Genomic DNA, 27,984 nt, shown 5'->3' with positions numbered 1-27,984 from the left:
CTCCTGGTCAGCAGATTTTTTTAGAGAAAAATTACCAATGGGTACTCTCTTCATGGAACTTCCAGCATCTTGTCTCTTTGTGTCTTGGCCTATCAGTATTCATTCTAATCCCACTTAAGCCAGTGGGACTACTGCTCCTAACGTCAAGGCACCATGAATCTATGCCTTATAAGACATGAATCTATGTCTTATATGCCGGAGAGCCTTTAGATCGGCAGGGACCTACTGGTGGTCCCTGGCCCCAGGGAGGCTTGGCTGGCCTCAGCTGACCTTTGCTTTTTGAAAAATGACCTTGCAATTAGCAGAAGATACAGTCCTGGGTATGTAGAATGAAATGGATTTGATACTTATACATATTGGCTGAGTGTTATCATTGGCTGTGAAGAAGAACTGCCGAAACGAGCTGTGTGAGAAGCTGGCGGGCTCGTTGCCAATCTCCTGGTGATTTCCAGCCATTTGTGCCATTGTGCTTTGGAATATTTTGGGTCAGCTGGAAACAGTGAAATATCTGTCTGCTGCCTTTTTGCCACATTGGCTATTGAACGTTTACTTTACTATACCAGCCACCATGGACTGATATACTGTTGGATGGTTCACTGGAAGGACTTTGCTTTGATTGATAACTGGACATACAACTGGATTGTGTATATATTCATACATTTATTCATTGTATTATATTAATTGCATTATATTGATTGTATTTACTTTGATTGCACTGATTATAGTAATATTATTTTGTACACCTTGTAGTGTGATTTCTGGGTTCCTAGGGGATTTCTTTTGGATTTTTGGCCTCAGCTAGGGCCAGGGCATTTTCTGTCCTGGCCCCGACCTGGTGGAACTCTCTGTTGGAGGACACCCAGGTCTGCCAAGACCTTATATCTTTTCCGCGGCCCTGTAAGACAGAGATGTTCTGCCAGGCATATGGTTGAGGCCAGCACTTGAATCCATTCTAAGTAGCGTCCCTGCCAGTCTCCTACTAGTGGGGGGGTTATATGGTCCATCTGCCCCTATGTGCCGGGGAGTTAGAGTTTACCAACCCGCACCTCCACCCTCTTTCCCCCCTCTGTATGGTGTGCAGGGAAAAGGGAATGGCGCCCCATCTGGGATATTGAAATGTGTGCTGCTATATAAGATTTGATTTTATTGTTTTACTGTTTTATCTGTTTAATTCTGTAATTTATCTGTTGCTGTAACCCACCCTGAGCCTGCTTGCGGGGAGAGAGGGCTATAAATGTAATCAATCAAACAATCAATCAGATGGTAGATAAGCGCAAAGCGCACTATTCTCCCCCCACCCATCCTATCCCGTCCCGTCTCATCGAGATGGGAGCAAGAAACACTGACACCTCCCCTATGAAGTGGTCGCACCCACCTAGAAACACCTGCCTATCATTCTGAGATTCCTGGTTCTAGAGAGGTAGAACAAAGGCCAGAGGTCAAACAAAGTATAAACTTCAGGAACTGCACCTGTTTCCTTCAGTGGCAAGTGGCTTCTCAGGATGCGTGGTAGATACCAGAGGCATTGCAATGTCATGCGCAGCTTCTCCTGAACCTTCATGCAGCAGTGGGGCACTTTCTTCCTCTTCTTCTTCATGGCCCTTCTTTTTGCCTCCAGCTCCAGGTGACACTCCATCAATCACGTTGCCAAAATTCCCTAGATGTACAAAACCAGACTTGTGTATGAGAATGGATAAATGGAATGTAACACAACACTGTAAAGTAAGGCAGTGGGCAAAGGAGGATTCTCATTAGGCACATCCTGTTGAAAAGAGATGGTGCAGAGCAGTTTTAAAGGTCTGAACTTATTGAAGTATCTGCTTCACTGAATCCAGTCCCTGAGGCCACATCTTGCCTAATTTTTTAGGACCGAATCAAATGGATCTCGAGTCTCATTTGAGTGGCTCACTTAGCCATTTGGCCTGAACATTTCTGTAATATAAATGTCTGCAGATGGATACAAACAATAGTATTTTGTACACAACTCCATCCCCGCTTCCCTAAGCAGCAGAAAGTAATGCCAGGAGCAGCTGCTACAGGGCCAAATATTCTTTTGATGAGAGAGCGTTAGAAATTCAAGAGCTTTCTCTTGGTATCAGTGGGCAGACAGTGCCATGTATCCTACCACCATGATCAGCAAAGTTTATTTCTTCACAGCATGTATATCCTGCCTTTCTGTCCAATCAGGGCTAGCAAGGTGGATATTTCGAAGCCTTCCTTCAGCCTAACAGCCTCTGATTTAAGTAGCTCTCCCACCAGAGGAAGAACTACTCAAGATGAAGGAGGGTTCCTCACCCTGGAGGAAGGTGTCAAACTTTCCTGATCAGAGTGCTGGTATACATGCTCCTGCTCACTTTTAAACTGGCATCGGTTCCCTTGAAAGCAAACAGCATACTCTTGGACCTCCCAAGGCTAAGTTCTTATTCCATCCAGCCTCAAAACTTAAACCACTGCCATGTTTGCTGGTTGTGCACCAATTCCCAACACCAGATAAAACCAATCTTGTTTTCATTCTACCTCTCCTCCAGGGTGTCTAACAAGGTTTTCTCTCCCTTCCTTTTATCCTCACAGCAACAACTCTGTGAGGTAGTTAGGCTGAGAGGAAGTGACTAGCTCGAGGTCACCCAGAAAGCTTCTGTGGCTGAGGTGGGATTCAAACCTGGGTTTCCCTGTTCACAATCCAACACTCAAACCAAACCACTACACCACACTGCCTATTTATTCTCTTTAAACACTACCCAATATGGCTTCCATGGACTCTTTACATAGCACATCAACTACAATTATCTCAAGTCTTGCTAATGTAGTGGCTATCCCATTTTCTTCTCTGCACTAAGTTTCCAAGTGACCTGATAGCTCCCTTTAGTGTTTGTTGGTCTTTATAGGCTGCCACTTTCTCCTTCTTCTTCCCTGAAGACCAAAAAGCACAAATGACACCAGTTTGAACCAGCATCCCTGCATGGTACTCTACAGGATACATCCTGGGGTCTCATGCACCTGGGAACCGAATTCCAAGCATGGAAATCCCAGACCTCATCTGTTGAGCAGACCCAGGAATAGACTCAGGTAAAGTGTAACATGTAGTGAGGCCATGAGCAAAGATCTTCAACTAGCACAAGAAATATCACCTGATCATTAATGCCCTTTAGCAAGTAACAGAGGACCAAACTTCAAGTGACGCCTGACACTAGTTGGACACTTGTCAGCTTCCCTCAAGTTTTGATGGGAAATGTAGGCAGCTTGGCGGAATGTTGGACAAGTGACAGTTGAAAAGTCCATTGGACAGCAGTCGGAGAACCAAGCTGCAAGACCAGAATGCCTACATTTCCCATCAAAACTTGAGGGAAGCTGACAACTGTCCAACCTGTGTCATTCGTCACTTGTAGCTTGGCCCAGTCATAGAACTGATGCTATTCTCTCTACTTAAGGCCACATGGTAGCATTTCCTTTCCAACCATTTCCAGGAAGTCCAAAAACATTAGAGAGAGCCATTGCTGCTTCAAGCATACTCTTTTGCTCTGCTATTTCTCCAGTCAAACAGGTTTTTCTGGTTTTTAAAGCTATAAAAACATGCAAAGCCTTCTTTACCCAAAATGTTGGTGGGACAAAAGGAAAATGAGTTAGAAGAACCCCGCGAATAATAATGGCTTCATTGTATTACTTTCAGTTATCTGAAAAAAACCCTGTCTCCTATGAAGATAGTTTCAGGTGGGTAGCTTTGTTGTTCTGCAGTGGAACAGCAGTAGAAGAGGAAAAAACTTCCACAGACCACCTTCATAAGCAATATTTCCCCTTATACTGTTTTGGTTTTGACACAAAAACAACAGCCGATATAAAACTTTTATCCTGACAGCAAATGTCAATAGATAAATGTTTGTTTCATAGCCTTCCTCACTTAATTGGAGTAAATTAGGAACACTTGTTTATTTGCTTTGTAAAAATGAGCTCTTTAGTATAGCAGTAATAAGACCAAATAAGCAAGTCATTTACAAGGAAATTATTTGAAATTTTAACTTCAAATACACATTGCCGCTTTCATCTCACTGGCACAATGGAAGCAGTTGCTTGGATAGGGTCAGAGGACGGATATCCAATTTTCTCACCAACTAAATACTGCATTTTTAGTGAAGGAAAAACGTGATCTTCCTGCAACAGAAGAACTTCCTTGAAAAGGATTTCTGGATCCTCTGTAACTTCGGAAAATACCCCATGCATTTATTACTCAGGATATGATTGCCTAGAAATGCTTTTAGAAAAGAAACAGAGGGTCGATCTCAGACCCATTCTACTAGCGGAGACTCACAAAGTTATGAGTTAGGGGAAAGCTCCTTCCACTGGAGTTAAGTGCCTTCCCTAAAGAAATGAATCTATCAGATGCAATCCAACTATAAAATCTGTTTTCACTGGAAGCCATGTGGCAGAGTTTGTGGCTCAGACTTATATTTTAATAGCCATTCCGTACACCTGCTGTGCAGTTGTGGTGGGTAACCCAGTTGGGGTCTGGGAAACCTGGACCCAATTCTTTTAAAAAAGCCAGCATCTAGTTTGGCCCTAAGATTCTGAGCTCAAATTGGCACCTGAATAGCCAAACAAGCCTCCTTGATGCACATGCCGAAGGATGCGCATGCCAAAGGATGCTTCGACCTCAGAGGCAGTGTCCAAAAATATCCAAGAAATGGAACATGACAAGCCTGGTACATAGAGATAATGGCCCTTTGGGATCCACTTTTCAACCCTTCCCACACCCAGGAGAAGTTTTATATATAGAACCAAAGCTTGCTCTTTATTCTGCAAATACACAAACGAGGCTCTTAGGAATACAGCCTCTCCCAAGTTCCTGCTTAAATAAATATTAGACATTGCCTTTGTTTGTCTACAGGGCCTTTCCTTCTATACACAAATTCTTTAAAAAAAAATATCCAACCCGGTCCACGAACATGTAGAATCTTAATGTAGGGCTGCTCCTTTGTATCTAAACCAGGAGAGGCAGGGCAATATAATTTGTAATGATATGTTAGATTTCCACACCCACCCCATGAAGTTTGCGTTCAGAATGCCTTCGTCATCTCAAAGACCAGCCTAATGTTGACTGAATGCCACTTTAGCATGTTCTACATCATTGTATCTGAAGAAGTGAGCTGTTATTTTGTTAGTCTTATAGGTGCTATTGGACTCTTGCTCTTTTCTACGGCTACAGAAAAACATGGCTACCCATCTTGATCTATCTACATCATTGTGTGTGCAGAACATTAATTTGGCTTCCAGGTCTAACAATTATATAGTTACTTTTAATTTGCCTGTTACTCTGCAATGGAGGAACAACCTGTCATAGAAGGAGTAAAACACAATCAGAAAGCATTGGGTGTTGCAATACTGTAAAGAGAGGGCAACTGTGACACAAGGATAAAACTTCTGGCAGCTACATGTCTGTATCTGATTCCTCTTCAGAGTTCTGTTGCGAGTTAACAACATTCATGCAAAGCCTAAACAGTATGAGAGAGACAAAGGAACTTTTTTTTAATGCCTCCTGTAACTGTTGTACACCTGGCATGTATTCAGTCATGCACCTGTGAAGATTTAATGACACTCAAGTCTCTGGAAGATGGGACAGAGATTTCTGCCAATTCCATTACCTTCTGCAGTTTGCCCTCAGTGCTGTTCTGGGGTTCTGTTGTTCCCCAATAACAAAATTTTAGTTGGCTTAGTGGAAAGTCCCAGTTCACAAAGTTGGTAGATGATTGGATACCCTCACTGTTTATCTAAACATTTCCTTCACAAACTTTTCTTATTTTACTGAATTCTTTAAATTATCCTCAAAATACCAATAGATTGCTTGAGCAAGACCTTCCAAACCAATCTCATATTTTGCTGAGTGAAACTGGGGCCGTTTCCACACAACTTCTGCCGGAACATCGCGGAAGACAGCGTCTTCGCACGCGAAATCGCGCCAGGAAGGCGCTGTCATCTGGGATTTTTGCACAAAATCACAACTTCCTGGTGCGATTTTGTGCGAGAAGATGCTGTCTTCCGCAATGTTCCGGTAGAAGGTAAGACGTGTGGAAACGGCCTGGGTGGCAAAAACACTGAGAAATGTCACTAATATTACCAAAATGGGGCTAATATGACTGCAAAAGACACTTACCAACAGAAACCTCAAAGCTTATTGGTTTATCTCCAACCTTTCTGTCAATCATTGTTGCTTCAAAAAATGCCCCAAATAGAAGGAAGTCCTCAAACTTTTCCTCATGGATCTGGCAGGGGGTGGGGTGGGGAGAGCAAAATGCATTTATTATATAAACTACAATCTATGATGACAGGTAATTTCTGAAATTACTTTATGGAAAAGAAGCCATGTTAATTTTAGCCCCTTGGTTCTCGCAAGCAATCTGTTGTTTCTTTGGAATGACAGCTTACTCACATGCACATCGGAGCTTGTAGTAGCTGTGAGAAAGGTATTTTGCCCACGGCCATTTACGTCAATATTTGGAATGGTTTGCTACTATAATATGGGTTTCAACTTTCAGCAGGTTATTGCAAACAATCAGAAAATTATTTCTACATCAGCATGCCAAAATGGAAATCCTCTATGGGGCAATCACACATGCATGTTTCTCTGTGCGTACACATACTGGAAAGCTACACAAACCCATTATGTATACACAGGGTGTATACACAGAGCTCCCAAATTCCAGGTGGGACCTGGAAAACTCCCAGAATTACAACTGATCTCCTAACTACTGATAATATTTCTCCTAGAGAAAACAGCTGCTTTGAAGGGTAGACTGTACGGCATTATACCCTGCTGAGGTCCCACCCTCCCCAATCCCCACCCTCTCAGGCTCCACCCCCCAAAGTCTCCATGACTTTCCCAACCCAGAGCTGGCAACCATAATAGATGTATACAAATCCCCCCATGTGACTGGCTACTGCAAAATGTTTAAATTTTCTCTCCTCCAAAGAAGGGTTTGCTGCAAAATATCTCAAGCAACCCTCACCGTTATTTTGAACGTGCAGTTTTTAAATGTAGGCTGTATCCTGAGTTAGGCCATTTGCCCGACTGTCTCGGCGCTTTTTACTCTGACTGGCAGGTTCTAGGGACTTGAGCAAAGTCTTTAGCAGTCTGGCAGCTCAATGGTCAAATATCCCAAGAGTTCTGTGAACAAACTCCTAATTATAATTTTTATTTTAAAAAGCAGACACAGTGTCCTGATCAGGGCTTTTTTTCTGGGAAAAGAGGTGGTGGAACTCCGTGGTGGAACTCAGGACCGCACAATGACATCACTTTGGGTCAGCTGGAACAAGGGGGGAGTTTTTTAAAGTTTGAATCATCCTCAGTGAAAATGGTCACATGGCCAGTGGCCCCACCCCCCGATCTCCAGACAGAGAGGAGTTAAGATTGCCTTCCGCATGGAGGGCCACCGGCCATGTGACCATTTTCAAGAGGTGCCGGAACGCCATTCCACCACATTCCAGCTGAAAAAAAGCCCTGGTCCTGATTCAGACAAAGATTGCACTGTAAGACAATAATGAACTAGATGTACCAACCATAGGGTTGCCAGGTCCAGGTTGGGAAATTCCTGGAGATTTGGGGGGGATGGAGCCTGGAGAGGGACCTCAGCAAGGTAGATGCCAAGGAGTAAACCTTCCAAAGCAGCCATTTCCTCCAGGGGAACTGATATGTTGTCAGACCCCTCCAGGCCCCACCTGGAAGCTGGCAACTCTAACCAGCAGTCTGACTTGGTATATAAGGCCTTTCATATGTTCAGGACCTTGTGGAAAGAATGTGGCTAAAGCTTTAGCAAAAAGGTATTGAGTTGTCTCCAGACTAAACCTTCCATCAGAGGAATGGAACTTTTCTGCCTTCTTCATCCCACCGCAGCCTACTGATCTCCCCAAATGGCTGCTCGGGGAGGGGGTGGGCAGGGAATAGTTTTTGGGAGCTCAGAGCCAAACTAAAAGTGACGTCTTACACAGGTTGGACACTAGTTGGCTTCCCTCAAGTTTTGGTGGGAAATGTAGGCATCCTGGTCTTGCAGCTGTAATGGAGAGCCAAGCTGTAAAACCAGGGCGCCTACATTTCCCATCAAAACTTGAGGGAAGCCGACTAGCGTCCAACCTGTGTAAGACGTCACTTGTAGTTTGGCTCTTAGTGGACTGCAGTGGGAAGGGAAAGTAGAAAAGTTGTTTTCCACTGATGTATGTTCCTTCTGTTAAGAAAAACCAAACTTTGTATCCAACTCATAGAAAGAATTCTTTTTCACAAAACTATTCCTATGTCCCCAAAATGTGAAGAAATCACAGGAGGTAAATGGTTTACACAGTCCACTCACTAAAAACCTTTCAATGGCATAGATTTCAGTGCTTAAGAGTGTTTATAATGGATATAATCAAGCCTCCATGAGGTACTTGGGAAAAATGAGCAAGAACTCGAAAGGAAATCAATATGATGGTTATCATAGAATAAGAGCTAAGCTACCATCCTACATAAGAATGAACACGGCTCTGGAGTGGAGCACTAATCTGTCTAGAAGAGCAGTATATAAGCACAGTTATTATTATTTAATTCTGTATGCAACATAAATACTCTAAAGAAAAGTCCAGTGCTGTACTGACCATTACAGATGTGTATTTTCATAAGGACACAGCTGTATCGCAAACGTTAATAGGTATTAGAACTTATTTGACTAAGTTGACTTCCTCAAGGAATTCCCAGGAACCTGGCAGGGTCAGCTGGGGCCAGGCCTGGTTAAAACAGACTGAATTGGCAGGACCAGAGGCAAGGGGACTCAATCCTAGAGAGGTAAAGGGCCAAGTCCAACACAACAACAGGTTCAAAAGCGAAGGGCTGAAGCTCTACAATAAGAAGTCTGCTAGGACTGAGAAGCCAAGTTAGAGGCAGAACTTAAATATCTCTCACCAGCTTTCCAGATCTCATGATTATGCAGACCTAGCTCAAGGTGCAGTTTTTAGCACAGCTGCTTACAGGGTGGCCATTTTGCTTACCTCAGGCCCCAGATTGTTCAGTTGGCCTGTGGATGTAATGGGTCAGAGAGTAAGGAGCTGGGCCATGTAGGGCTGCCAATCCCATGCTGGGAAATTCCTGGCGATTTGAAGGTGGAGCCTGCATAGTGTTGCCAGCTCTGTGGCCATTTCCACATGTTCTTAAAGGAACGGTCCACTCACTGAACGCTTTTCCCCTTCATTCTACATGTCTCTGATTTCAGAATGGTAGCAAACTGTTTGGCTTCTGTTTTTTCGGTGCCTTTTCTGAGAATGCATTTTCCCATGGTCCCTGAAAAGACGCTGACAAAATGGAAGCCAAACAGCCTGCTACCGTTTTGAAATCGGAGACATGTAGAGTGAAGTGGGAAAACCAGCAGCATTCGGTGAGTGGGCTGTCCCTTTAAGGGCATGTGGAAATGGCCTGTTTTGGGAAATTATTGGAGATTTTGGGGGTGGAGCCTGGGGATAGTAGAATTTGGGGATGCCAGGGACCACCTCAGTGGGGTAAAATGCCATGCAGCCCACCTTTCAAAACAGTCATTTTCTCCAGGGGAACTGATCTCTGTTACCTGGAGATCAGCTGTAATTCTGGGAGATCTCTAACACTCACCAGGGCCGATTCCAGACGGCCCTCCCCGTCCCGAAACGTCGTGCATCGTTGCGTGGAAAACGCAAAATACCGCGTTTTCTCGCGCAAGTTTTGCGCGACGTTGCACAAAACTCACGCAAGAAAACGCGATATTTCACGTTTTCCGCACAATGACGCGCAACATTTCGGGATGGGGAGGGCCGCCTGGAATCAGCCCAGGAGTTTGGCAATGCTAAGCCTGGGGAGGGTAGAGTTTGGTGAGGGGAAAAACCTCAGTGGAGTATAATGCCATACAGTCCACCCTCCAAAGCTGCTATTTCTTCCAAGGCAACCGATCTCTGTCATCTGGAGATCGATCTACATCCCCAATGGGACATTGCCAACCCTAGCTCTCAGGGATCTGTGTTCAAGACTTCCAGCAACTTAAGGAACTGTAGTTTTGTGTAAATGTGTATAAGCGGACACTGGAGAACACTATTTGCCCGACAGAACTAGAGTTCCTAAAGTTCCTTGAGGGAGAAGCTATGGCAACTAAACCAGGCATTCCCTAAACATAGGAACTTAATCTGCAATTTAATTGTACATTTGGCATCAAGAATTTTAATATTTACCTCAGGTGGCACATCAAATGGTTCCACTTCCACATCAGTTGAGTTTGTTTTATCTGAAGTGGATGACTTTCCATCTTCTGCTCCTTTGTCTTTATCCTTCCCTGTCCCTTTAGAGCCTTTGGCGTCCTTCTCCTTAGAAGACGGCTTTATCTCTTTGATGAGTTTGGAAAATTTTGACTCGTGGGCTCCTCCAGTGAGGATCTCTACTGCGAGTTCAATTAGGAGCCGCCCCCTAAAAGAGACACCTTCTCCATAACCTTCATTGAGCTCCTGGTGGTCGTCCATCAGGCTGTGGTTTCTGGGGGAGCCATAAAGGTTGATCCAGGCAGGCCCAAAGGTAGGCAAGAATCCTGCACAAACACATGAAGAACGGATGATAAATGAAGGACAAGAGAGACAAACCTGCCCAGTTCAAGAAGGCTTTGCCTACTTTCAAGCCAATTTACTTGAAAGTAAGTATAGCAGCTTGCCACCTACAGTTACAAACATTTAGGCAAGCAGGCTTAAATCTTGAAGATTATCGAAAAGTGTCGCTTGCCACGTTCAGTCATTGTGAAGACTGCAGAAGAAAAATCGGCATCTCTTTAACAAATTCCTGATTTTCCCATAGCAAAACCTTGTAAATTTCTGTGCAACACAAAGCAGACACTTTCATATTCACAGTCCTTCATTCTGCCCTACACTACCTGTGATCCAGGTTGAGTCAGTACGTTTGATTTCTAAAATAAGAGGCTTCAGGCAGTCGTGCTCACAGAGGGCTTTCTTGTTCCAAATCGCAGAAGCATATTGGTTCTGTAATGATTGCATGCACTTGTAACACAGAGCCATCCTCTCCACCTCTGAGGTAATAACTGGATCCGCCTCTTCCTGTCATGTGACTCTGAACTCACATGACATCCTGTCACATGGCAGCAACTCACATTATATCTTTCACCTAGGCATTAGAGACCAGGCCCAAGTCTGGAAAGACTGAAGACTGGATTCTTCTGTGTGTGGCAAACAAAAGGTCCAAAAGTTTATATGCATGTCTGTCTATGACATGCAAGCATGAAGAAAATCTTGGGTTTCCTTACTTACTGTTAGAGATAGGCACGAACCACAAAAAAAACGAACCATGAGGTTCGTGGTTTGTGAGTTTTCATGAACCCGTAACCACAAACTGGCACGAACTGGGGCAAGTTTACGAGCCAGTTCATGGTTTGTGGGGTGTAAATGCCCCTTTCTGGCTGCTTAGCAGTGGCAGGGAAGAGGGCATTTAACAGTTTAAAGGGCCCTTTCCTGCCTTGCAAGCGGCAGGTCCCTTTAAACCATCAGCTGGCAGGCAGCGGGGGGGGGGTCTGATGAAGTGAGCTCTGATTTATGCAGGAATCAAGATCTACTCAGGGCAGAACAGGATCAGGCAAAGGAGGGAGGACCACTTGCCCTATACTTGCAATGGAAATGCCAGAATGTATGCAGTCACCACAAGGCACTATCAGCACCAGCGTCCACCTTCAAAGCATAACATTAACTTTCACTTTTAAAAAGCAGCTCCTCTTGATAAGCTTCCTGATGGTTCCAAAAGATTCTCAAAGCTTGAGTTTCAATAACCCTCCAAGAGAAGAGAGTTCCGAAAATTTGCCCCTTACAGTATAAACTTCGTTGATCGTGCAAGCGTTGTTAAACCAGCACATGCACAGCTCTGTACCTTTATCACCATCCTGTTCATTTGAGATTTTCTTCAGGTCTATGAAGTGAGTGGCTAAGGCCACATCATTCATGCTCCCTTCATCCCACACCTGGATTCTGACCCTTCGGCACAGTGGAGGGAACATTTCTTTAAAGACGACCTGTTCGTGCCACACAGGGTCAGCGCTGTTCTTTTGCACTGTTGTCCTTCCCTAAAATATGAGAGCAGAAAGAATGAGAAACATGTGCCCTTCATCTGGTGACCTCACTCCACTTGCATGAGAGGTGCTATGTGAACAAAAATGTAGCCCATCTCCCTGGCTCCACATTTCTCTACCCCTACCCTTCCCACTGGTTGCCAGGGTAGGCCTGGCAACCCTTCACAGAGCCCCACCGGCTGGGTTAAAGGCCATATAGGACCATTCTTTTTGCTGCAGTTTGGAAGGACCTAATGCTAATGCGCATGCGCAGAGAGCAAGGCCTCCTGCCTCTGTACATGCATGCTGAGAGCGGCAGCAGGTTGGCACAGCAAGATCACACGCATTTACATTTCATAGCCCTTTGATCCTGCCTTTAAAAAAACCCTTCTTAATCTTATATATAAATCTCTCTATAACGAGGATCTTCAGGGCTTTTTTTCAGCGGGAACGTGGTGGAATGGAGTTCTGGCACCTCTTGTAAATGGTCACATGGCCGGTGGCCCTGCCCCCTGATTGCCAGACAGAGGGGAGTTTAGATTGCGTCTGCTGGAGCGGCACGGAGGGCAATCTAAACTCCCCTCTGTCTGGAGATCAGGGGGCAGGGCCACTGGCCATGTGACCATTTTCACCGAGGGCGATTTAAACTTTAAAAAACTCCCCCTTTGTTCCAGCTGACCCAAAGTGACATCGTTGTGTGGTCCTGAGTTCCACCATTGAGTTCCACCACCTCTTTTCCCAGAAAAAAAGCCCTGAAGATCTTCCACAATTATACGATGGTAGGCTCAAATCCACAAAATGCTGTGCTAAAATAAAAATATCTTAAAGAGCCTCAAGTCTTCCATTTGTTTTTCTTGAGGAAATGGATTTAGATTTAATTATTAACCTCCTTCCAGTCATCAAACATTTATTTGGCACTGGAGAAAATGAGATATTCCTCCAAGTTCAGAAAGGTTTAAAGAAATATAGACAACCGCTATAATTAATAAATTGACCTACTGTAAAATAAACAGAATAGGATTGTGACACAAATAACCTTTGTTGAAAGCTGGTCTTATTTGTAATGTTCTGGCATGACACATTTTGGGATAATGTGAAACCATAGTTCATCGCTATCATGTTCGGGTGTGCTGTTACAGCATATTTTTGTATATAATTGTAATTGGATAGATTTTGTAAACGAAGAATGTATTTAAAAAATTAAAAGGTAGTCTGACTGCCTATAGCAAGAGGAAAGACTGGCCTCACCTTGAGGTCATAGAGAATCTAGCATCTTCAGTTAAAAGGATTGGGTAGTTGATGTGAAGAATCCCACCTGAGACCATATAGAGCTGCTGCCAGTCTGAGTAGACAGTACTGACTGTGATAAAGCAATCATCTGACTCAGTATAAGGCAGCTTCGTGTCTTTGTGTGTTAGGCAAAATGCAAAGACTGGAGGAACCTAGGATTTTGGACCAGCAAATCTGCTGTGATTTCACTTTCAGTTTTAACTGTGCAATCCTAGTCAGAGAAGCTTCCTTCTAAGCTAATTTTAGGTGTATTCTCAAGTGCAACCTGTTCCACATGCAGAAACGGGCAACATGGTAATGCAGTATGGACTGTAATTTGAGATCAAGTGCATCTAAACATAGGGGTAAACCCACCCACATCTTAGCACAGGTGACTATGGGCCAAGCTACACATGACGAATGACACTTGAACGGCAAGTGTATTTCTCCCTGTTCACTTGCCCTCCACTCAATCCACTTGCCGTTCAAGTGTCATTCATCATGTGTAGCTTGGCCCTAAGGGGCACAGGGCTGGTTCAAAGCATTTTATCATCCCAAACAAGGTCTGCCCATTGCTGTCTCCCGTGCTGTGTTAACCAGGTCTGAAACATAATAATACTAACTGCGCTTATATACTGCTCTTGTAGGCATATTAGTGCTCCACTCAGAACAGTGAACAAAGTCAGTGTTGCTATTATTATACATCCCCACAATCCCTCACAATCCAGATGGGGAGCTGGAGCTGAGAAGAGTGGCTTACCCAAGGCCACTTGCAGAGTTCATGGCAGTCATGGGATTCGAACCAGCAAAGTGCTGATTCACAGCCCAGCCACTTAACCATTGCGCTACAGCCCCTATGGCAGGGGTAGCCAAACTTGCTTAATGCAAGAGCCACATAGAATGAACGTCCGATGTTTGAGAGCCACAAGACATGATGCATTGAAGTGACTTCAGAGGAAGAGGTGAGTTTGGGGGGAGTATCTTGAAAGTGGCATCACAGGAAGGGGTGGTTTTGGAGCAGTATGCTGGAAGTGACATAATCGGAAGGGGTGGAGCTTGGGAAGAGCCATCACCTGACCTTTGTCAAAAGTGATATCACATCCTTGATAGGCTTTACCCCCAAAGTCCCCAGGTATTTTCTGAGTTGGACCAGGCAACCTCAACATTTTTATTGAAAATATTAAAGAATGGAAAGAAAGAAGGAGGAAAGGGAGGGAAAGACATGGAAAGAAAGAAGGGAAGAAGGGAAGAGAGGGAAGGAAGGGAATAAACTAAAATAAAATAAACTGTACAGCCATGGCGATACTCAGAGACCTCAGAGAGTCGCGCAATATGTCTAGAAGAGCCGCATGCGGCTCCCGAGCCGCAGTTTGGCCACCCCTGCCCTATGGCAATGATTTAGGGACTTGGCTTAGACCCTGGTGGTGGAGGTGGAAGTCCAGAAGGTGACGGTTGTCACCTCCCATGCTAGCAATGGTTTGGCTGGAGGACACACCTGCAAGGGTGGCACCTTGGTGTGCATAGATTGGTCGAGCCCATTGAGATTAAAACTGAGGGAAGCTTGCCCTGTTCCAGCACAATTCTGTATAACAAACATATTTTCTGAAGAGAAGTCCATTTTGAAACCCAATTACCTAAGGTAATATAATTAGAGACTCTTTAAAGTGTCTGTACTTTTCAGTTAACCAGTGCGGTAAAGAGCAAACGGCTTCATTAAAATTAAAATTGCCTCACAGCCTTGGTTATTCATAAGTGTAGCTATTATGTCAGCTATTTAGCTAACGACCACATTTCCCACCAGACGAAGCTGAAAGTTTTCCATACAAATAAGTATGGTGACATTTTTAATCTTTTTTCCCCCCAAAAAAGTAAACTATAGAAATAAAGTTGTGCTCATTCGTACTTACTGCCCATTTAAAGGGTGCAGTGAATTCAGAAGGACACATACAATGAATAATCATTTTTAAAAGAACAAACCAAGAGAAAGAATAAATGTTGAATATAGAATTTAAGGAGGGCTAGAAGGAAAATGGGAGCTGTGTCCTTAAGAAAATTCAAGGGTTTTTGATATATAGTGTTCTCTGTTGTCATAGAAGAAAGGGTCAAAGATAATGGTTACAGCAGAAGAGACTGGCCCAGAGAGAGCTGTCTTCAGATTCTCTACGTAGCCATATGAATCTCACCTGGGCAAGTCGCCAGCTTAGATCCTATGAATAATTACCACAAACTGAAGTATTTTCGTCTGTGGAGTGCAACATTCTTGTCCCCCTCCTGAGCAACCCAAAATGCCCCTTTAAAAATACTGAATTTGTTAAGGGGGAGCATTTTGGGCTTCTGAGGTAGGAGGGTGAGAAAGTTGCACTTTGCAAGCAGAAATACTTCTGTCTATAAACATGCATCCGTGGATTTGAGCCACAAAGATTAACACTCGGCTCTTCAAAGCAGAAATGGTTCCTGGACGTGCTGAAGAGACAGCCATCAGATAGAATACCCCTGACCAGGGCTTTTTTTCAGCTGGAACATGGTGGAACGGAGTTCCGGAACCTTTTGAAAATGGTCACATGGCCAGTGGCCCCGCCCCCTGATCTCCAGACAGAGAGGAGTTTAGATTGCCCTCTGTGCCTGTGGAGGGCAATCTAAACTCCCCTCTATCTGGAGATCAGAGGGCGGGGCTACCGGCCATGTGACCATTTTCTCCGAGGGCAACCCACTGAGTTCCACCACCTCTTTTCCCAGAAAAAAAAAGCCCTGCCCCTGATGCACCACTTCTAGAGGGATTCACAGTTGCCTTCTACTTGACCCCTCACACACTGCCGGGGACATCCCAGGAGTATCTGTTCAACCCTCGGTTTGACCAGATGGACCCTTGTTCTAATGTTGCAGGTCTCTTCTGTTCTTTTGGAATAGGTCCAGTCCCCCAAAGACAACAGAGTGACACATTCCAGGAGATTTTTCTGCATAGCTCTATTTCAGTCCTGTCTGAAGCTCTCAGGTTCAATCTGGCTGAAAAAGGGCAAAGTGAGGGCATATCTAAGTGATTTAACAACTATTTTCTCTCTCCAGAGGACCCTGGGTATTGTAGTTCTGTGAAGAAGGTTATGGGTCTCTCCTTTCCCCAAATCCCACCCTCCCAAGGCTCCCAAATCTCCAGGAATCTTTAGGCCCTAGGTTCAATCCCTTGTGTCTCCAGTTAGAAGATTTCAGCAGATGTTGGAGAAAACCTTCCTGTGCCTGATACCCTAGAAAGCTGCTTTCAGTTAGAGAAGACAGCACTGAACAAGGTGGACCAACTCTGCGTGCTCATTTGATTCTGTATAAAGAGTGAAACGACCTTCACCATTAATGAAGCTTCAAAATCATGACTCATCTTATCCTCTAATTTGGTTATTTCAGATACTGATTATATAAATGCTGTACATGAATGAGTGCTTAGTTTCAGCTCTGGGTAGACTCATAGGGTATATACATGCTACAGAATTAAACTGATGAAACTGTAATTTCCTCCTCCTAGGGAATTTTGGCAACTGTAGGTCTGAGAGAGGACTTGTCATGTTTAACAAAGACTTCTCAGCATCTCAGCAAACTGCAGTTTCATGGGATTCTTTGGAAGGATGTTAGCATTATCAGACCAATCCATTTTTTTAAAGTAAATGAGTTCAAAATATATTCAGGAGGAACTCAGAACCCAGACTGAGAATTCCTTTAAATAGTTATCTCTCCTATTTGTATCTACAGTATTGCTTTTTATATTATATTGGCATAACAGGTGAGCACACCATACCATTTATTTTAATCCAAACAGATGTTATTACTAACTGACATTGAAGCTTACAGTTCACTTAAAATTAACAGGTGGGCTGAACCTTTGAGGATTTCTTGTTTGACAGGGATAGCACAAAGAACAAGTACTGTAGGAAATCAGCTGAAAGGAAAGGTCCACATTTCTGACAAGCTTTACCATTTGTCCCGCAAATGTGACCACCACAAACGGATCCACAAGATCTTTGCTGTCTCCCATGAATGCTTTTGTAACATTAGCCATGATGCTAGAGTTCATCTTGGGAAGCCCTTCGGCTTTGTAGATTCTCACATAAAATCGGGCCCAAGGTCTTTCTGAGGGAAATCCTTTGGGAATCAAGAGGTTCCTAAAGAAAAAGCAAAACTGGGTAAAGAAAACTCATTGCAACAAACTTCAAACTTGGTTTTACACCAACTTAATTGCCATGGGATGGAAAACCAGAGGAAAACTTCCACTGAGAGAAGGAGAAACAATTGCTGGAGATTACCCACAAGTGACATATGGTTTCTAGAGGTCCCATTTCTTTTGGAGAAGCACTGTAGAACATTTTTTTAATTCAGTGGCATAAAAGAGGTGGAGAGGTGGACCAGCAGCAATTATTCTCATCAGTGAAGATTTTGCATGCGATCCAACCCATAACTCCCTTCTAACATTCTAGGAATTGTAGTTTGCCATGGGTGGTGTCAATCTCTGCTTAGAGATCCATGAATTCCCTCTGAGAACTACAATTCCCAGAATACCTTGAGAAAACATGGTTGCTGTTGAACCATTTTAAGTGTGCCATGGAAGTAGGCCCATAGTAGTAGGGTGAATTTGCTTCCTTTTTTTCAAGAAAAAGATAGGGCACAACTATAGCCATATAGCCAGAAGCAAAGGTCTACAAAATCAGTGCGCTGGCCAGACAGAAACTAATAAAGTCATGACAGTACTTCTCTATTTGCTCTTCCGCATCGCTTGCTTTCTGAACGGCTTGTATTGTGTCTCCTTTTCCTGCAACGCTGATATCACACTTCAGATATCCCTTGGTTCCCGTCCTAATGTCAGCAGGGTCTGTGAGAAGGGCCCACTTGTCACAAAACTGATGACCTAGAAAGATATACACGAAAGAGGGGTACTCAGGAGGATTTTTGAAATTGTAGCTCAAGACAGCAGCACATCCACAGTCAGCAAGTTATTAGCAAGAAGTTCTCATGAGAATAAAACGGGGAATATTCTAGAAAGTAAATAAATAATGCAGTTTTCCTTCTTAAGATCTAGCAAGAAGAGATGATGCAAATCAAGTCCAGATTCAAATGCTACGGTACCAACAATGGGAAAAGTTTACAATTTAAATACCCTGGGGACATTTTGGGATTAGGTTTTCAATTCTAGGATAGAAACAGACGTGATGATGCTATACACGTGGCATCAATTTTTGACGGAGCCCTACATCTTTGTAAATTTGATTCCATCTCTGCAACGTCATAGCAAGATGGGGAAACACACAATATCAGAATGTCAGGAAATCTACTAAATATGATCGAGGGTAAAGCTTGACACAAAGCTGCCATTTCCAGCAGCAGAAGCAGGGGTCATTTCATAGAAAAAGAACGGAAGGAACTCATTAGGATAACTCATTAGCATATGCCACACCCCCTTGACATCACCGGAAGTATGTCCTTAGCATAACTGATTTGCATATGCCACATACCCCTGACATCACCTATCCTGGCTGTTTTGGACCCAATCCTGGTCTTTCAGGGCTTAAATTGGGCCCAAAATGGCAAAAGGGGGCTGAAAATGGCCGGAAAAGGGCCCAAAATGGTCAGGATCAGGCCGCTGCTGAGCGGGAGAGTGATCCACCACCCATCAGAGGCCCGATCTGGGCCATTTCGGCCCCAATCCATGCCGAAATGGGCCCCAAATGGCCGAGAGTCAGGTGGGCAGGTCCACCTGACATGTGACCTCTTTGGGGAACTACCGAACTGCGTTCCTGCATGTTCCCCCTCAAAATGAGCCCTGAGCAGAAGTATGTATACTATAACATATAGTTCCATGTCTATTAGATTTTTGATAACATATTTTTCTGAGCAGCTGATATTCTGAAGGCTGGGTGGTTGACTTTTCTGACCATGGAATACTGGCCTGATTCAAACAAACTCTGAAGCCCTGCTACTGGCCACAGTGGGATGGAGTTTTATATATAGCAGAAAAAAGGAAAATAAATCTATTGGAATGGCTCACTGAACGGGTAAGCTTCTGCAAATCCTCAGCCCTTAGTGGAAAAGAGATCTCAAAATCTGAACTCTTTGACATTTCTAACGCTGCAGAGGTTATGACCTGGATTGGATCCCTGATGCTATCATCATGCAGCCTGCTCACCATAGGTAATCTGCCACTCAGGATTTTAAAAAATGACAAGACCATGTGCTCAGAGATCCTGTGAATAAACCCTGAGATAAAGCTGGTGCCAAAAAACATATTGTTCAACAAGACATGGTTAGGTGGAAAATGTGTATCTTACCTGGTTGGAGGTAAACGGTCCCCAAATCTACTTTAAAGGAGCCAATCAACACACTCCCTATCAACTTGTTGTGCATAACCTGTTGGAGAAACAAGCAAGCGCATAAAGCATATTTCCAACAGAGATCATTCACTGTTTATATGGATGAAGATAAGAACTAGGCATTTTCAGTACCAGAGAGTGAAAATCTTATCTATTAAAACCAGTTCCTGGGCTCTGTCACAATCTAGCCTGACAAACTGATGACATTTAGGGTGTGATTTGCAGTGCACTACAATAAGCCAGGCTGGATCCTGTGGATTCCCTCTGCTGACAGGGATGCTTTCTCGCATCGGGGAAAAGTTCTTGCCCTGGATAAAAGCACCATTGTTAGCAGAAGAGCAATCAACCCACTATCGAAATGGTCCAGTAAGAGTATTTTTGGGTAGCAGCTGCCTTATAAAAAATGTGTTTGGGCCTCTCTTGCCCTCTGTTTGCCATGCACGAGCATTTTCAGTGCAGAACATAAGTGACGCCACATGTACATCCTTGCTAATTAAGGTCCCTTCCATCATGCTCCTATGGTAATGCAGGTGGCTTATGTTTCCTGTTGAAGTTTAATTCATGCTGCTCTTTCCCTGATAAATGGAGGGAAGATTCTACTGACTATTGGCCTATCAAGGAGAATTTGGTCTACTCTGACTGGCAGCAGCTCTCCCGCATCCCAGGCCAAGGTCATTCACATCACTTACTACCTGATTCTTTGAATGGGAGATGCCAGGGATAGAACCTGCGGCCTTCTGCATGCAACGCAGATGCTCTGCCTGTGACCCACTGCTGAACACTCCAACATGGAAGTTCTTTTATTGACCGTCTTTTTAGGCTTGATGTAATGGAAAGGCCCATAATCCAGATTCTCATACAAACGTGGGTTATCAGAACATGACTAACTATTCAAATAACCGAGCTTAAAGTGTATGCCTAAAACAAAAATGGATCTGAATACTAGAGACTCCTCTCCCATTAGAAGGCTCATCGGCTTATTTTAAACGGATATGAAATTCAGCCTACTTCACCTCTCTGCGTCTTTTCCTATGGTAGTGGAGACTGCCCTCAACTCATAGCTGACTTAAGGAGACCTCTGATGGGGTTTTCATGACTAATAATAATAACAATAACAACAACAACATTCGATTTATATACTGCCCTTCAGAACAACTTAATGCCCACTCAGAGCAGTTTACAAAGTATGTTATTATTATCTCCACAACAAAACACCCTGTGAGCTGGGTGTGGCTAAGAGCCAAGCTACAAGTGACGCCTTACACAGGTTGGACACTTGTCAGCTTCCCTCAAGTTTTGATGGGAAATGTAGGCATCCTGGTCTTGCAGCTGTAATGGAGAGCCAAGCTGTAAAACCAGGATGCCTACATTTCCCATCAAAACTTGAGGGAAGCTGACAAGTGTCCAACCTGTGTAAGGTGTCACTTGTAGCTTGGCTCTAAGAAAGTTTCTAGAAGCTGTGACTGACCCACGGTTACCCAGCTGGCTTCAAGTGGAGGAGTGGGAAATCAAACCTGGTTCTTCAGATTAGAGTCCCACGCTCTTAACCACTACACCAAACTGGCTCAAGAAACTAACAGAGGTGATTTGCCATTGCCTGCCTGCCTCTGCAACCTTGGAGGTCTCCCATCCAATTACTAGCCAAGGCTGACCCTGCTTAGCAGCTGAGAACTGACGAGATCAGGCTCACCTAGGCTACCTAAGTCAGAGTGTCTTTTCCTATGAAGATCATATAATTCTTCATGTCCCAATAGTTAGACGATTAGAAGGCTATGACCGTATAGGTCGTTGTTTATTCTGTACCAGCAGGGCAACAGAACTAAAGACCCCTGTCTGGTATAATGCAATTTCTTCTCATTGATATGTATTTTTTCTTCATTCTCTTCGTTTTATTTTGTTGTCATATTTCATTTCAAAAGCAATGGAGCAAAGCAGCACAAATAAACCTGATTAGCAGAAAAGTGAATATTATCACTGCAGTAGGTTAACATTTCCTTTAAAAGCTCTACTGCTTTGCAGCTTCAGCACTGCAATCAAAGGATAGATCTTCCGCCAAAGCAAATCCCTGAGCCTCCGCTGGCTTCGCAAGGAGCTGTGACTTAATTTCACACTTGCTGAGAATCTGTCCTAATTTCTCTAGCTTGGCATTAACTGTCTGCTCTTAAATTCTGGTATAATGATGAACTATAAAGCACAGAAACCAAATAAGAGGAAAGCTATTTGGTAATGGGCTGTTATAATCACCATCATCATTTTATCACTAGTAAGCAGTACGGTGACAGTCCCCAGGCCAATCAAAACAGCAGCAGAATCAGGTCATTCACAGACAAGGTAGGGGTCTCTTTTTATGTGGGGCACTCCTCAATCATGCAGAAAAATGTGAATTCGTAAATTAACCAAAAGGAAAAGAAAAAAAATTACCCCAAAATGACCTGATGAGGAGTAAGTATCTTTCAGGAAGCACTGAAATGGTGAGAGCCGCAGAGAGTCCAGGGTCTAACTTCATGTTACATTCCACCCCCCCCCCCCCGCCCCTGGACTCTCCCCAGGTCTGCTTGATTGAATGAGTGCTGTAAATTTCGTGCTAGGAACTTAACCTCAGGAACAAGCAGGTGTGATTCAGATTGGGACTGCCGTGCATAAGGGGCTTCCGTAGCATTGCCGTTTGCTCACTGACAGCGGACAACCCCCACATCCACTCTCAATCCACCATCCCCCATGATTTGAAGAGTGGGACAAAAATGGGAGGTAGCATTGATGGAGATGCTCTAAGAATTTAGTCTCTATGGTAAAGATCATAGAAATTGGAGGGATTTCTAGAACATTTCTAGAACAGTGAGGAGGACTGGGGAAGGCAATGGCAAACCACCCCATAAAAAGTCTGCCAAGAAAACATCGTGATGTGATGTCCCCCGTGGGTCAGTAATGACTCGGTGCTTGTACAGGGGACTACCTTTATCTTTACCTTTATGCATTCACCAAGTGCAAGAAACAGTATTTTGACTTTGGTGGGCATCTGAATGTCAATCCTACTACATAAAGCATGCAATACCCATCACTCATTTCTTCCTTATCATCAGCGTCTCCTGAAAGCACCTTACAATGTACAATGCACCATTCATTTCTCCCATGCACAGATATGTATACTTACAGAGATTTTGATGATTTTGTCGAACAGATGTACTTGGGGCCCAATGAAGTCAAACACAAAATACTGAAAGAGGGAAATAAAAAAAATATAAAAGTTAATGAATTATGATTATTTTACTGTTGATGCTTATTAACAAGTTATGTGGTATAAATTAATTAGCCATATTCAAAAGAAATTCACAACAGTACAGCGATAATTTTTTTACTAATCAGCAAGATTGTGCACAAGGAATGAGTGCAACATGAAAACAAACTAGTCCCCAAAATATATGAGTCAAGCTACAAGTGACGCATTACACGGGTTGGACACTTGTCAGCTTACCTCAAGTTTTGATGGGAAATGTAGGCATCCTGGTTTTACAGCTTGGCTCTCCATTACAGCTGCAAGACCAGGATGCCTACATTTCCCATCAAAACTTGAGGGAATCTGACAAGTGTCCAAACTGTGTCAGGCATCACTAGTCACTCCACTTTCCAGACACAAAGGGCAATGCTTTGCATTCAGAGCTAGCATCACATGGCCAGAGATGTAGGCATTTAGAATGCATGGTCACACATGGTTTGAAATGGGGAAGCGGTTTCCTGCAGAGGTTGAAACAGATGTGATACTGGGAGTTCCATCAATAAGCTCCTGGGAGGGAGGGGTGTTGTTTGATAAGAAATGCATGTCCATGGACCCTTGATTCAGTTTGGGACCACGTCATAGAGGGAGGGGGCTTAAGCCTCCCCATGATGCAAATCCAAAATGGCTTCACAGACCTCACTTGCCTCAATGGGACATGCCAATCCTGTAAAAGAACCTAGCAGAGGGCAGCCAGGTGGCAACCAGAGAGAGGGCTTTTTCAGTGGTGGCCCCTTGCCTTTTAAATGCTTTCCCTCTTTAGCCTCGCCTGGCAGGTATTTTACTGTCCTTTAGGTGCCAGGCCAAACCATTTTACTTTATCCAGGTGTTTATCTGTCAGAATAATGCTGAAGATTTAGCCTCAGCCATACATTCGCTGCATTGGATCTAGGGTTTGCCTGCACTGCCTCAGCTAATGGTGGGAGATTTTGAGGGCAGTACCTAGGAATTTGGAGAAGATGTGACATAACTTCTGGATGATGCTTTAGGGATTCCCCATAACCTCTAAAGGGAAGCCCATAAAGACATTGGGAAATCCTTGGAGTGTCACTATGGAAGCCCTTTTTTATCATTTTTCTCTTGTTCCTCAGTTTCTTGAAGGTGGGAATTTAGGCTGAGGTCAGGGGACCAGGGCTTTTTTTCTGGGAAAAGAGGTGGTGGAACTCAGTGGGTTGCCCTCAGAGAAAATGGTCGCATGGCTGGTGGCCCCGCCCCCTGATCACCAGACAGAGGGGAGTTGAGATTGCCCTCCGTGCCGCTGAGCGGTGCGGAGGGCAATCTAAACTCCCCTCTGTCTGGAGATCAGGGGGCGGGGCCACCAGCCATGTGACCATTTTCAAGAGGTTCCGGAACTCCGGTCCACCGCATTCCAGCTGAAAAAAAGCCCTGCAGGGGACCATCCACCACAGGCAGGTACTGGCAAGCCTAGTTGGCTCCTACCAGCTTGGATACTGGCAAAAGTGGGAGGGAGGCCTCTTTCTGACCACCACCAAAGTTACCCGCGTGAACAAAGCCCCATGGGACCAGGGTTGCACTGAGGGGAGGAATCTACTGAGATCAAGTGGAAAAGCAGGAGGATGCAACCCACTAAGATAGTTTAAGGCAAGATACTCTTTGCATCAATCAGCCATCTGCAATGTGACCGTAATCATATTGGCTATGGTTGGATTCAGACGAAGTTGGCAACTTCATCCTTTCCTCTGCTCCCCCCCCCCCACATAAGTCTTTCTTCAGTGTCTCTCAAGAGCACCATTTTGTGGAGATCCATGGGCTGCAGTGGGAGGAAAGAAGGCAGAAAAGTTCTATTCTCAGCAGCCTTGAACTAGAGTCCCCAGGAGTCTTTGGAGGATGCTAAGATAGTTATAGTGGCATAAAACCAAGTTTGTAGTGTAGTTACTAGAGATGGGCACAAAGCGCAACACGAACTAAAAAAAGCCATGAACAGCCCAATCAGTTGTTTGCGAACAAGCTGTTCATGAGGCCCATTCTAAATGAAGAGGTGGCCTCGGTTGCTGTTCGTTGCTGTTCGTCAAGCCAGACAATCTGGCACCTGCAATCAATTCCCTTGGCAACCGGAGGCAGGGACTGCCTGAACTCTGTCTGAACGCCTGCTGTTGCCCTGGAAACCCCAATCTAAGCCCAATTTAGCTTGATAGGCAGGTCTTCCTTTCAAGTGTGGAGTTCCAAATTTGTTACAAGGAAGCAAAGAGCAGGGGGTAGGGGGCTCCCAGCTCTGATTTTGCAGACAGTGAGGGAGAGACAGTTGCTGTTGGCATTTTGAGAGAGAGACAGGGAGAGTGCATTGGAGCATGAATTTTCTTTGTGTGTGGTGGGATAGGGATCTACCTCTTCAGGTTCCAGGGCCGCTGCCAGGTTCTGGGGCCAAGCTATTATTTATTATTGGTACATTTCCTGCTGCCTGCTCAGGTAGGGTTTCTGGGAGTGGTGTGGTAGGGATCTTGATGGCTGGAGGAGGGCCTGCTGGCCCCCACGAACAACGAACAATGAACATGTTCGTGAACAGGTCATGTTCGTCAATGTTCGTTGGTCGTGGATAGCAACATACAAGGAGCACCAAGTTTGTTAGTTTTCTGCTCGTGCCCACGTCTAGTAGTTACACCCCAAGGTACTGAAGCACTGAGATGTAAACAGGGGCTGAAATGGTTTTAAAGCCATATTTATTTCCTTTTTAAACCAGAAAACACAATGAGGTGGTACATTGGTTTTGTGGTTTCTGTTCTACCTTTATTATCATAATTTTGCTGTAGAAGATAACAGCACCGCCAGAAGTAAAAAATAAAAGCACATACTTCATTGTAAAATGGGGAATTGGTCCCTTCCTTGACTGTTGTCTGCTTCTTTTCATCTCCAATCTCTATAATCACCACAGGATCAATGTTCTCACCCACAAGCTGCCGAGCTTCAATGATAGTTATGGCAATCTGTTGGGGTGAAACGCAGCACATTTATTTCACTGGTCTGACCATTTATTTCTTGCCTTATCTGAAGTTCAAGGCAGTTTACAGAGGATCAGTCCAAAGGCATAAAAATCCAATTAAATGAAAAACATGAAAATACAATTCATCTAAAAATAAGTTGTCAACTCAGATGCCTAGGGAAAAGAAAAGCCAGCAATCAGAACAGATTATTTAGCAGAAGCCCCACAAAAAAAGGCCTGTTTGGTAGGTCCTGAGAAAGGCCAGCAAGGAAAATGAACAATCTGCGATACCCCATTTCATAGCACTGAAGCTACAGAGATGAAGGGATATAGCCGAATTTCATGAGTTTTGATAAGAAAATTCCTGGTTCTGATATTGGTTTACCTGAAGCCATTTTTTTCTCCGACCATATTAATTAAATTATATCAAAATATAATTGTTAACACGCCCTTGATGTTGATTGTACTCAGTGAGAACGGCGGACTACAAATGACATAAATAAAAATAAAATAAAAAACGATAACTGTTTTTGCATCAGCTATGTGTAAATAGAATTATAAAAAGGCACAACAACTGCATATGGAGTAAAAATTGTCTTTAAACTGCCATACAGTGTGAAAATAGTGTATAAAAGGGCCTTGGCTATTTGGTACAGCACATGTGTTGCATGTGAAAGGTCTCGGGTTCATTCCTTGGCCTTTCCAGTTTAAGAGGAAGCTTGGCGACTCACTGGCAAGCTGGGTTGGCACCAGGTGCAGGAAGCAGTGGAGGCGGGATTACCTGGAGGAGGAGGAGGAGCGCCCATCCCCCGCTGGTCCAGCCGGGTGGTCAGCACCATTTCCACCCGAGCATCCGCAGGAGCAGCAAGTCACCCGCCCACCATCTGCTGATTAAGGACTATAGGGGGGCACTGTCACAACTTTATGGGTTTGGCGGTATTGAGGAATTGGGCCAGATCACAACAGGGTGAGTGGGCCTTTGGGACTGCTCACACTGAGAGATCTGGAAGCAAGGGTTGCCAGACAGGGCTGGCGATGGATCAACGTGTGCCGAGGTGTGCCAGTGGGAGGCTGGCGGGTGATGCCAGCCTCCCACTGGCACAGCAGCCAGGCCTCCGATGCCAACGGGGATCCGTGCCCAGATGCCAGGCCAATGCTCCATCCAGCTGTAATCAATAAAGTTATGGCCCTTTCTAACCCAAACAAGTGCCTGGTGTGATTCATTAGCCAAAACGCAGTCTGACATAGCACATAGGTGACAAAAGGATCAGCTAGCAGGTGATAGGAAAGTCCTTCTTGCCCAAGACCCTGGAAAGCCACAGCTAGTCAGAGTAGAAAAGACTGTCCATGTTCTGAGAGAGTATAAGCCAGGTTTGTGTGTGGGTTCAAGAAACAAAGCAATGAAAAACAGTTAAAACAAAAAATATTACAAAAAGGTATACAAAGAGCATATTCGTACAGTCCTACTGAGATGGGATATGGTCTTGCCAAAAAGTGAACCCCCGGCAAGAACAGGACATGGTCACTAAGACTTGATGTGTAGACTTGACTGGGAACAAGGGTTCATATAGCATGCAGCTTTCCATTGGACCTGGTAGCACCGAACCAATATTAGACATTATGCCATTGGTTTGCACTTTACCTGATAATTCTGGGATTTGGGCTCCCCTTCATGGACTTTCGACACTGCCTTTGCTCTGTTGGTGGTTCAGAACACAAGGATAAGCATCAGCCGTTAGGAAAAGGTAGCTTTTTGCAGCATGACTTAGCTTAGCATATTTCTCTACTTCTTCCAATAAGAGCTATAAGTGTAGTATACTTTTACTATAGTTCAAAGTCTACCCCAATATCGGATAGTGAAGGGGCCATAACTCAATGGTAGAAGAAATGCATTTCAATGCATGTATAAAGATCTCAGGTTATGTCTCAAAACAGATCTCAAGGGCTAGGAAACACATCTTTCTGCAACTCTGGAGATTAAGAAAGATTAAGGCAGATCAGACAGGCCTAAATGTGCCAATTGGCTCAGTCAAAGATTGGACTAAGATGAGGTCTCCAGTGTGGTGCCCATCAGCACCATTGCGCCTGCTGATT

The 27,984-nt window shown here is 44.2% G+C and overlaps 1 protein-coding gene across 1 annotated transcript in view; it reads right to left on the bottom strand.

The window, feature by feature from the left end:
• The window catches only part of FER1L6 (fer-1 like family member 6), a 133,948-nt gene that overhangs the window by 73,210 nt on the left and 32,754 nt on the right, over window positions 1-27,984 (bottom strand). Inside the window, exons 4-13 of the mRNA XM_054985903.1 lie at window positions 27,533-27,587; window positions 25,763-25,894; window positions 22,833-22,895; window positions 19,640-19,718; window positions 18,066-18,222; window positions 17,296-17,482; window positions 11,891-12,083; window positions 10,204-10,553; window positions 6,143-6,251; window positions 1,471-1,657 (exon numbers count right to left, since the gene is read on the bottom strand). Coding sequence (XP_054841878.1) covers window positions 1,471-1,657; window positions 6,143-6,251; window positions 10,204-10,553; window positions 11,891-12,083; window positions 17,296-17,482; window positions 18,066-18,222; window positions 19,640-19,718; window positions 22,833-22,895; window positions 25,763-25,894; window positions 27,533-27,587 — 1,512 coding nt within the window. The remainder of the gene's footprint in view (window positions 1-1,470; window positions 1,658-6,142; window positions 6,252-10,203; window positions 10,554-11,890; window positions 12,084-17,295; window positions 17,483-18,065; window positions 18,223-19,639; window positions 19,719-22,832; window positions 22,896-25,762; window positions 25,895-27,532; window positions 27,588-27,984) is intronic.

The sequence above is a fragment of the Eublepharis macularius genome, chromosome 7 (genome assembly GCF_028583425.1).
Source record: "Eublepharis macularius isolate TG4126 chromosome 7, MPM_Emac_v1.0, whole genome shotgun sequence".
NCBI classification, from domain to species: domain Eukaryota; kingdom Metazoa; phylum Chordata; class Lepidosauria; order Squamata; family Eublepharidae; genus Eublepharis; species Eublepharis macularius.
The sequence above is the reverse complement of the archived record's forward strand: the minus strand, read 5'-3'. Positions and strand labels throughout refer to the sequence as shown.